At 47.4% G+C, this 12,030-nt stretch overlaps 2 protein-coding genes across 5 annotated transcripts in view; both read left to right on the plus strand.

Annotated features, from left to right (window-relative positions):
• Window positions 1-12,030, plus strand: part of LOC126355534 (translation initiation factor IF-2-like) — a 179,067-nt gene that overhangs the window by 81,795 nt on the left and 85,242 nt on the right. The window contains exon 2 of the mRNA XM_050005880.1: window positions 990-1,203. Coding sequence (XP_049861837.1) covers window positions 990-1,203 — 214 coding nt within the window. The remainder of the gene's footprint in view (window positions 1-989; window positions 1,204-12,030) is intronic.
• The window catches only part of LOC126355206 (rho-related BTB domain-containing protein 1), a 1,271,465-nt gene that overhangs the window by 9,942 nt on the left and 1,249,493 nt on the right, over window positions 1-12,030 (plus strand). The gene's annotated exons all lie outside the window — the stretch shown is intronic.

Genomic DNA, 12,030 nt, shown 5'->3' on the forward strand with positions numbered 1-12,030 from the left:
TAACTGTGAGCCTCTACATAGGCAGAACAAAGTCTAAGGATTGCTAATGATAACTGACGTACGGCCATCCCAGTATGTAAGATGAACTAGCGTTTTACAGAAAGAACAGGTAAATGTAATAAATAATAAAGTGGAAGTTATAAATACTGGTATTAATTTGAGAAATGAAAGTTTATCAATAGAGTTGCAAATAAGACTTATTTCGGAGAACTTACCGACGGAATTTTAAGTTATGGGGGTTTGATGGTGGAGGAAGGCTATCTTGTTTGGAGACAGACAGTATTTCCTCACAGTACAAGAGAACAACAGTGAGCAGTTGCTTCTCGTTCTCCAATCACCCAGGCCACGAACTCACAGGGACACTTAATGAGCATTCTTCACAACTATATCCTCTGAGTAGTTAAATTTAAGTCATGCCAGTACAATCTCTGCTATTAAATGATATTTCCCTATCTGGTGACTGAAGTGCCTGCAGGCGGTGGTCAAATGAAATTTATGCTCTCCTAACCATTCGTACTCTCAATGAAAACAGTTTTCCGCATAGTGAATGAAATCGCCTAATGGCGGGAAGAGCGCCATCCCATCAGCCGAATTTAGCGATCTTCGGCATAGGCAGGGGTAACCAAGAAAGCAAGCAAGATAGGCAGAGTGAGGTGGAAGGATAGGAGCAAAGGGAGACAGAGAGTGAGGTGGAAGGATAGGAGCAAAGGGAGACAGAGAGTGAGGTGGAAGGATAGGAGCAAAGGGAGACAGAGAGTGAGGTGGAAGGATAGGAGCAAAGGGAGACAGAGAGTGAGGTGGAAGGATAGGAGCAAAGGGAGACAGAGAGTGAGGTGGAAGGATAGGAGCAAAGGGAGACAGAGAGTGAGGTGGAAGGATAGGAGCAAAGGGAGACAGAGAGTGAGGTGGAAGGATAGGAGCAAAGGGAGACAGAGAGTGAGGTGGAAGGATAGGAGCAAAGGGAGACAGAGAGTGAGGTGGAAGGATAGGAGCAAAGGGAGAAAGGGGGTGGGCCAAAAGAGGGCGGGCCAAAAGAGGGCGGGCCAAAAGAGGGCGGGCCAAAAGAGGGCGGGCCAAAAGAGGGCGGGCCAAAAGAGGGCGGGCCAAAAGAGGGCGGGCCAAAAGAGGGCGGGCCAAAAGAGGGCGGGCCAAAAGAGGGCGGGCCAAAAGAGGGCGGGCCAAAAGAGGGCGGGCCAAAAGAGGGCGGGCCAAAAGAGGGGGGGCCAAAAGAGGGGGGGGGGCCAAAAGAGAGGGGGGGCCAAAAGAGGGGGGGGGCCAAAAGAGGGGGGGGGGGCCAAAAGAGGGGGGGGGCCAAAAGAGGGGGGGGGCAAAAGAGGGGGGGGCCAAAAGGGGGGGGCCAAAAGGGGGGGCCAAAAGGGGGGGCCAAAAGGGGGGGCCAAAAGGGGGGGCCAAAAGGGGGGGCCAAAAGGGGGTCCAAAAGGGGGGGGCAAAAGGGGGGGGGCAAAAGGGGGGGGCAAAAAGAGAGGGTGGGGCCAAAAAGAGAGGGTGGGGCCAAAAGAGGGGGGGGCCAAAAGAGGGGGGGGCCAAAAAGAGAGGGTGGGGCCAAAAAGAGAGGGGGGTGAAGAGAGGGGGGTGAAGAGAGGGAAGTGGACAAAAAGTTTGGAGGAGGAGATGTTCCGGGAGAGATGGGAGGATGATATGGATACAGAGAGAGGGAAGTAGTGATGGACAAAGTGAGGGGGAGGAGGAGAGAAGGGAATGAAAAGGCGGGGAGAGCGAGAGCGAGAAAGGGGAAAAAACAGGTTGTCAGAGAGATTAAGTAGGAGTATTTAATGCAGTTACTCTTGTGTAGCATGCATACTTTTTAAATACGTGCCATGTTTCAGTCTCTCTGGATCATCTTCAGATCTGAAACTTCCTGGCAGATTAAAATTGTGTGCCGTACCGAGAATCGTACCTGCTGTGTGTGTCTCAGAGCCTCACCGAGGTTCTGACATACGGAAAAGACTGCTGACCATACTCGGCCCATTCACATTAATGTGACCAGAGTCTACGTTCGTTGTCAGCTTTTAGTACCTACTCAAGACGGCAGGTGGCATCATTTGCAGTGCTGGGTATATGAAGCGTGTCGAGAGGATGCATGAAATACTGCAGCCGTCGCTGTTACGCGGATATGGAGCGACTTGTCTGATGTCCAGAAGGCCGCGATCATTGTCTTTCGGGCTACGGATGGAAGCAGTTCCGAAACGGCTAAGTTTGTAAACTGTTCACGTGCTGTTGTGGTTAAAGCGTACCGTGCGTGGCAACATGGCGCTGTCCAAAACCGGCGCCGAGGCAACTGCGGTGCACCACGGTCTAGAGATGACAGCAGTGAACGACAGCTGCAGAAATGATATGAAATGGCCGTATGTCATTTTTTGGCCGGGATATCCCCTTCGGGGTTCGGCCGCCGTATAGGAAGTCTTTGTAGTTGTCACCACTTGCTTGTCAGTGATAATGAAATTGGTGATGAAGGACACACAACATTCAGTCCCCTGTCGGGAATCAAACCCGGGCCCCATTGCGTGGTAGGCGGTAACGCCACCACTGAGCTACGGAGGCGGGCAACAGCTGCAAAAACGTATACGGACGAACAGACGCGCAGCTCTAGAGCAACTGACAACCCAGATGAACCGGGGGACTACCAACAGTGTCTTTCAACGACCGCTCAGCAACGTTGCCTCCGCAGCAGACGCCTGCTTCATGCATCCATGCTGACTGCTGTTAATCGGCGACGAAGGCTGTAATCTGAATGCCAGTGCTGCAACTGGACGTCCACTGAGTGGCGGGAGGTGGTCTTTTCAGATCAATAACTTTTTATGCTCCCTCGGACTGAAAGTAGACAGCCTGCAACAATAGTCAGAAGGGTCCACGCCGGAGGAAGGAGAGTTATGGTCTGGGGAATGTATTCGTGGCGTTCCATGGATGATCCGTCATTCTGGAAGGCACAGTGGATCAACACAGGTACCCACCTATCCTTGGCGACTATGTCCATCCTATATGCAATTTCTTTTTGCCTCAGCATGATGGCGAGCACTGCTTCATATTAGCTATCTCTTGTACTGCAAGCTCTTTGCTGTTGCGAACGACATACAGACAGCATCTAACAACAGAAAAATGCAATCTGTCACACAGCTTGCAGTGTACGTGCGTGATTCGAAGAGCACAAAGACGAGGTTACTGTACTCCACTGGCCACGAAAATCCCTGGATTTAAACCTAAGAGGATTTTTGGGTCCACCTCGATTGGGCTGTTAGCGTCATGGACCTTCAACCAAGAAACCTAGTCCAAGTTGGCCACGGCACTGGAGTCCTGTACCTTCCAGAATCTCGTTGTCTGTTTTTCTGCACGTCTCACAGCGGCTCGCACCGCAAAAGGTGGTTACTCAGGCTTTTGTCAGGTGGTCACATTAATGTGACTGGACAGTTACGTCTGGATATGATTCAGAGATTGAACATGCCATGTATTTAAGAATGTGCATCTGAGACTGAAGCGTAAATGAGAATTATTTTAAGTATCAGTACAGTTGCTGTTACCTCGCGACTAATGTGTCAGCTATAGTGAACACGTAGTTGTAATTATTCAGAGGGGGGGGGGGGGGGAGATGGACAGAGAGAGAGGGGAGGCGTATGATATAAGTGGAAGATGGAGAAGGGTTGTGAGCAGGTGGGAAATAAAGACGCCATGAAAAGGCAGGTGGAACAGGGGGGGAGAGAGTGTGGTGGCAGGTAGAACTGGGAGGGAGTTTGAGGAGCCAGGTGGAGGAGGTAGAAGGTGTGAGGAGGCGGGTCGAAGAGGGAAAGCGTGTTATGAACTAGGTGGAAGAGGGGAGAAAAAAATAGAAGAAGAAAGACGGTTTAGCGAAGAGATTAAATTTTCCGTGATTATTTTCATTAAACCATTGCAACAAAATTTGGCATATACATGACTCTTTCATCAATGTGTTCTAGGATATCACAGATAAATTGAATATTCTCTTTGGCGTCGCATATGTAAAACAGCAGAGATTCAGACATATATGTCTGTAATGGTGGTGACGTATGCATATGTAGGCGCAACTGCAAGTAAAACGCTAGTCTAATATAAATTAAATTGCTAGGAAGTCTTTTCTGAAAGTATTTGTCTGGAGAGTAGCTGTGTGTGGAAGTGAAACGTGAACGAGAAGAAAACTGAATCTTTTGAAATGTTGTGCTACAGAAGAATGTTGAAGATTATGTTACTAGATCCGATAACTAACGAAGACGCACCGAATCGAATCAGGAAGTAATTTATGATGCATCTTGGCTAGAAGTGTTCGGTAGATTGGCTAAATTCTGTGTCGTCAAGACGTGTTCAATTTAGTAATGGTGATACGTTTGGAGGGGAGGGGGGGGTTGCAGAAAGAGACCAAGGCTCGAGTACAATAAACAGCTTCAAATGGATGTAGGTATCAGTAATTAGGCAGAGGTGAAGAGGTTTACACAGTATAGACTGAGACGGAGAGCTGCATCTAACCAATCTCCGTAGTGAGGGCCAGAACACTAAACCAGTACTGAAAATACCACCAATACGATGAAGCTTGCCTGCTCGCGAGAACGAACAGAACGCAGTGGTCAAGACAGTGAACCAGTATTCGGGAGGAGCAGCGTTCAAATCCACATCTGGTCGTACACACTAAGGTTTTCTGTAGTCTGCCTAATTCAGTATGGCGAACCCCGAAATGGCTCCTTTGAAAATACATGGATTCGATAAAAAGTAGTGGCAACACACTCATAATTCATCGAGACATTATTGACAGACTTTAACCGTATTACACATCCTCAGTGTAATCGCCCTGCATCTCGCTCACCATCCCACACACAGGTGGAGATTATTGTACACCGTCAGCGTGTCCATCTCTGTCGATGACTCGCAAGGAGCGTCCTATGGCACGGATGGTGTCGGTCTCTTGTGATGTAGCGCATGCCTCGAAGAGTTTCCTTCATTTTGGCGAATAGGACTCATATCGGGTGAATACGGTGGATGTTCCAATATCTCACACCCCCATTCACAGGACCCCCTGCACGTGGTTTGTCGGGTGGTAACATGCATTGCCATGAAGGACGATGGGATGCAGTCCATCGGCGATCGACATATAGCAGGGAGGCAAGAAGCTCAATTGTCATGTTGTCAGTCGGGGGACGTCCCGAAGGGAGCCGATCTTGAATGATACCCCTTCCATCCGGAAACATTTTCACCCATCTCGCTACCGTACGATATGGCAGCCCTCCACCACCACACGCCTCACGCAGTCCCTGAAAACATTCTTCTGCGCTCCGACCACTTGTCATTTCAGTGTTGATCCAAGCATCCTTGTTCGTGTTTTCTAAACGTACTGTTAGAGCGCTCGAACTGGCCTCCCGCACTTCCAATCAGTACACACTGCAACTGACTCAAACAAAGCCGTTGCCGCTCTATGCACTACCTCAACTTACCTCCTATCACCTACAGACAGTGTGCATGCCATTGCATGACATGTTGTGGCGGTGTTGGTACTACTTTTTATCCAACCCTAGTATCAGACCGATTTATTACCCCATCCACATGCTGTCTAACCTAGTCCTTCCGTGTGTAATTATGTTACCAACGGGACGTGTTATCGGTTGTCAGAGAGTGGAACGCGATTTTTGTATCTTTGGGATCTACGTTGTTTGCGACAGGTATTACATTAATTCCATTTGAAAAAGATATGAAACTTATTTAGTGAAGATATCCTGGGTTAAATACTAATATTATGAACAGTTTCTTGTATAGTGAGGGCGTGTGAGAATATTCGCAGAGAGCCGTCTACCGCATAGGGACGTTGCCCTGGCGGTTGCTTTGTGGGATTCGATAGTCTGCTTGCTGGTACTGATTTACAATTTATGTCTTGTTTTAATTCTATGCCCATTCGTTGTAATACATTTTCATTCATGCAGATGCCTATAGACATATCAAGCAGAAGGCAGACCCTCTGAATTCTAGAACATGGCGTTTTGATTAATTGCATTTTTTACATTTCTTCCTTATCTTAGCCTTGTCCTGTTCGCATACGCGGTCAGCATTGTTATACGGGTAGAAGCATTATTAATTTGTTAGTGACAGCGGGAGGCTAATGCCCCTCCTACTCCTCCCCCCCCCCCTTCCCCGATGGAACTCCTTTACCCCGTGTTGACTGCGTCTGGAGTAATGCACTTCTTCACGTGTACGATCACTTCATAAATGTTTGTTCACGGTGAAGTGGAAACCAGGCCGGTATTTACCAGGTGGGTGTGAGAAACCGCCTTAAAAGCTTCGTCCAGACCGACTCTGGTCTTTAATCCTCCGGGAGGATCCGCTCCGGGGCTGGCTCGTCTCCCCGAGTCCTGCAAAATGCGCGTTAACGCGCTCGGTTATTCGGGGATACAACTTGAAAAGGAAGGGGGACTACAAATACTTATATTACTTTTCGAAGGAAAAATACTGGAAGTTGCTTTAATGGATTTACGGAAACCTCAGAAAAACTAAATCTGTGCACGGTTCAAGCACCGCTGCACTTGCGGGTGAGTCCACTGTTTGCACCATTCTCGTCGTAGTATCTAGCGATCTGGCACGGTGGTGAAAATTTAAAAATGCTGTGTAATGTCACGGGTCAGCATCGTACAAGGGAGGGAGGTGGAATACTTTGCAGCTTTTTGCAGCTTTGGTGTTGTTCAGCTTTGATGTATACGATGTTCATTTTTAGCACAGTTATCTTCAATTTATCGAAACTTTTTTGCCAGGCCAGTTTTGGGCATTATAGCCCATCATCAGCGGTTAGCTCTTATGTGAAGCTTCTTGTATGTTGGTATAGGAAACAAACTGCTACAAAGTGCTCAGATTGTGCGTGATAGCCGGCCCGTGTGGCCGAGCGGTTCTAGGCGCTACAGTCTGGAACCGCGCGACCGCTACGGTTGCATGTTGGAATCCTACTTCGGGCATGGATGTGTGTGATGTCCTTAGGTTAGTTAGGTTTAAGTAGTTTTAAGTTCAAGGGGACTAATGACCTTAGCAGTTATGTCCCATAGTGCTCAGAGCCATTTGAACCATTTTGTGCATGATACGGCTAGCATGTACTGAAACAATTATCGTCCTCTGAGCAGTCTACCTTGCCACGGCCGCGAACCATGTAAGAACAAGCAAACATGTGACACTGTTTTGGACTGAACTGCAGAAATGGCTCAGGCTCAGGATCCTACACTATGTGGCGAAAAGTCGTAGGAAGACGATATGATGTCGACCATCGGAAACGGAATAGTCCTGGTAGAAATATTTTCCTAATTTCCCATATTCGAATCCATCGTGATCTGACTCACAGACCCATATGATCCTGAAGAGACGACGTAATTTCCGTTCGTCGAATATTTGGGGTCGTCCTGGGCTGTTTACTCGTATGGAAACAGTGTCTCTGCGCTACATATTGTTGACCTTGGAAACCTGAATTCCTTTGTAATCTCAAATATGCAGTGACCCACGCATCTTGCACAGATTACCGTTCCACGATCATAGCCCGTTAACTCGCAACGTCTCTGTCTGTGGCAGACACCCAGGATATCGTGTCTACATGCCATACGCCGCAAGTTCCTGGCGTCATACAGTGCACATTTTCAAATGGGACAATCATTCCCTTTACCTTTCGCAAAAAAACCACTACGAATGATGTGACGCAAATTGATAGATGTTGTGTACATGTACAAAAAACAGATGATTACACTTTCTGAAAAATTTGATGATTTATTCAAGTCAAAGAGCTTCACAAATTAAGCAAGTCAATAACGAGTTGTCCACTTCTGGCGTTTGTGCAAGCAGTTATTCGGTTTGGCATTGATTGACAGAGTTGTTAGATGTCCTCCTGACGGATATCGTGCCAGATTCAGTCCAATTGGCGCGTTAGATCATCAGAATGCCGAGATGTTTGGACGGCTCTGTCCATAATGCTCTAAACGTTCTCAATGGGGAAAAGACCCGGGAACCTTGGTCGTCAAGATACGGCTTGGCAAGCTCGAAGACAAGTAGTGGAAACTCTCGCTGTGTTCGTGCGGGCATTTTGTTGCTAAAATGTAAGTCCAGGTTGGTTTGCAAAGAAAGACAACAAAATAGGTCGCACGATATCGTCGCCGTACCGCCGTGCTGTAAGGACGACAACTCGAGGGGTCCTGCTATGAAAAGAAATGCCGCCCCAAACCATTACTCACGGTTGTAGGGCCTTAATGGTGGGCGACTGCCAGGTTGGTATTCCACTGGTGCCCAGGTCGCCTCCAGACAGGTCTTCGGCCTGGCATCTCATCGACTGGACTAGAGCTGCCTTCACTGCTGAGTCCCACTTCGATCTGAGCCGCGGTGAGCAGCGAAGACGTGTCTGGAGAAGCACCGGACAGCACTGGGATCCCAATCTGACTGTCAACCGCCATACGACCCGATAACCAGGAGTGATGGTCTGGGCTGCAATTTCATTTCCTGGCAGTATCCGCAGCAGCCTTCGAGCGCAGCGGTACGTCGACGATATTCTACGCCCCGTTTTGTTGACTTTGATGGCAAGCCACCCAGGACTTACATTTTAGCAACATTAAGCCCGCGCGCATACGGCGAGAGTTTCTACCGCTTGTCTTCGTACTTGCAGCAAGGTCACCAGATCTGTCCCAATTGAGAACCTTCGGATCATTATGTGCAGGGTCCTCCATCCATATCGGGATTTTGACGAGCTAACGCTCCAATTGGACAGACTGTCACGATACCTCGCAAGAGCACATCCAAAAACACTATAGGACAATGCCAAGCCGAATAATGGCTTACACCTGGATCAGAGGTGGTCTAATGCGTTATTAATTTGCCCAATTTGTGAAGCTCTTTCTCTTGAATAAACCAGGGAATTTTTCTGAAGCTGTTTTGTTTGTCAATACATGTATATCACGTCCACCCATTTTCATCCTGTTCGGATAATACCTTCAAGAAGCGTCTTTTTTCTTTTCTTGTCGTAGTGTTTAATGGATTGTTTACATTGCAAGAAGTATCTATCCAGTGGATCTGAATGTGCACCATTGTGTCGTACACAGAGACCTATGCGTCTCCATTTGCCCAATTCTTTGTAAGTTTTGTGTCGACATTGCACCACATGAGATGAAATTGTTCCCTACATTGAGCTGTCTAGCGTGATAAGGTGTGGGCGTCATGGTAGCAACATCAGTGGGGCTGTAGATGTTGTTAAACCACGTCTCGAAGTTGTTCATCAAGGAACTGAAGCACCTGAATAACACAGTGTGCTGGAGAGCCATTTTGCTGTAACCACACATGTCTGACAATTCACTTGTCTTCGAGTAGCGTTATTAACTATATTTCCAACATGTCCAAATCAGAGATACTGGCAGAACTAAAGCTGTGTGGACCGGGCGTGAGTCGTGCTTCGGTAGCTCAGAACCGGCAAGGTTACTCAGCGTGTTCGGTCAGAGAGCTGTGTGCTCTCTGTAATAAAAAAACTGAGTCAAGGAAACAACGACCAACTTGAATGGATGTCTTGTGATGTCCGCCAAGACCAAACGCAACGAACTACATCGAAAAAAAAAAAACATATGGTAGAACACTAGAACACTTGCCCGCGAAAGGCAAAGGTCCCGAGTTAGAGTCTCGATCGGGCACACAGTTTTAATCTGACAGGAAGTTTCATATCAGCACACACTCCGCTGCAGAGTGAAAATCTCATTCTGTAAATAAATACTTATTTACTTCGTAAATTTTGATTCGATAAAACTAAAACTCTTTCCTCTCTCCCCATAGGATGGGGTTTGAGAGAGAGAGGAATTACAGTTTTACAAATATTAATAAAAAAATGTGGGTCAACATTTGTAAAACTAATTCCTGTGAATGTAGGCTTTCCTGGTGTATACTGCTGATGAAATGTTCTCGGTAGCTGCCTCGAAAACCCGCGACGTTTCGATGAGTGTCATTCTCGTCATCTTCGCCGGAAGATGACCCAGATGGAAGCCCGAGAAGATTTCATCAACTCTTCATTCGTCTCTCTCAGACCCCACCCTATGGGGACAGAGGGAGAGTTTTAGTTTCAATGAATCAAAATTTAGGAAGGAAATAAGTATTTTTTTTTATTTATCCGTAACAATTTTCCACGCAAAAAGAGAATATGGACTTTCTTGAATTACAGCGCCAACTACCAAGAATGAAAACAAATGTTTAAGACAAAATGTACGTAGTTTTCTGTATGTAGAATCTGATTGTGCAGTAAAAAATGGGGGTTCCCATTTGAAATTTTAAAGTTGCCTCCCGCCCCACACCCAAGGGTCTGGCTAGGATGGCAGGCTAATTTTAGCACCAACAGATGTCCCCCTCTGAAATAATCAACTTTGGATTCTACACTTTTTTAGTGTGAAGCTTATTTTTCGAGTTATTCTGGTTTGTCAAAATTTACACTCTGTATAGGACAGTCATCAGACATTAACACTCTTGAGTGATGCACCGCATTTGCAAATTGTACCAACAAAGCATGGACTGTTGGTCAGTGACACACGTTTTTCCCTCGCGTTTTCTTACATCCACTACTCTGCTTGTCCTTGCCGCTGTCCGGAACAAAAGCACGTTTCTCCCAATCAAGAAGGGTTGCTTTACGAGGTGGGGCCTTGACACAACCATTTATAATTGCGCTCATTGTCTCTGCCTTTCATTGCCCTGTCTGTGGGCGACCTTGCTGCCACACACACGCCATTAATCGCTTCTCGACAGTGTAACTGTGTCGTTCTCGCCAGCGGTGGCGTCACAAATGAACCAATTCAATACCGAAACAAAACAACGCTGCTCATCAGCCGCAAAGCAGGGATAAAACGAAACATTTAAACGGTTCAGTCAGAATAATGTGACCACAGCTTATTCTCGACGTCAGTGTGCAATAACTACTCACAGACGACAGGTGGCAGCACTAGCAGCGGAGGGTATGTAAAGCGTGTTCGGGGAACGCGGAAACCAGTGCAGTCGTTGTAATGCGGAAACGGAGCGATTTATCTGGTATTATGAAGGGCGCGATCATTTCCTTTCGAGCCAAGGGTGGAAGCGTTTCCGAAACGGCTAAGTTTGTAAACTGTTCGCGTGTTGCAGTGATTGAAATATACCGCCCCCGCCAAAATGGCGCTATTCAAAACCGAAGCCGTGGCAACTGAGATGCATCACAGACTCTTGATGACAGGGATGAACAATTGCTATAGGAATGTGTACAGACAAATAGACGTGCAACTGTTAAGCAACTAACCGCCGCCGGCCGGTGTGGCCGAGCGTTTCTAGGCGCTTCAGTCTGGAACCGTGACCGTTACGGTCGCAGGTTCCAATCCTGCCTCGGGCATGGATGTGTGTGATGTCCTTAGGTTTAAGTAGTTATAAGTTATACGGGGCTGATGACCTCAGATGTTAAGTCCCATAGTGCTCAGAGCCATTTGAACCATTTTTGAACTAACCGCTCGAACGAACCAAGGGGTTACGAACCACATCTCAATGACGGTTCAAGGACGTTGCTGGGCATGGGCTTCCGCAGCAGGTGCCAGGTTCCTGCATCCATTCTGACTGCTGTTCATCGGCACGCTAACACCGCAGCTGGTCATCCACTGTGTAGCGACAGGTGGCATTTTTAGATAAATCACTGTTTACGTTCCATTGGACAGATATGGATGGCGTTTTCAGCGTGAAACGTCTGGAAGCAAACACCCCTCAACAATCGTTGAAAGGGTCGAGGCCAGAGGAGGGGGCGTTATGATCTGGGGATTATTATTGTGGCACTCCCTGGGTGATCTCAGAATTCTGGATGGCACAATAGATCAACTCGAGTATGCACCTATTCTTTGGGGACTATGTCCACCCCTACATCCAGTTTGTTTTTCCTCAGCACGATAGCATCCATTAGCTGGACAATGCAACGTGTCACACAGCTCGCAGTGTACGTGGTTCTAAGAGCACCAGGATGAGTTTACCGTATTCCCGTGGCCACCACACACTATAGAATTAAATCCAATCGTGAATCTATGT

This window comes from Schistocerca gregaria, chromosome 3 (assembly GCF_023897955.1).
Source record: "Schistocerca gregaria isolate iqSchGreg1 chromosome 3, iqSchGreg1.2, whole genome shotgun sequence".
Taxonomy (NCBI): Eukaryota; Metazoa; Arthropoda; class Insecta; order Orthoptera; family Acrididae; genus Schistocerca; species Schistocerca gregaria.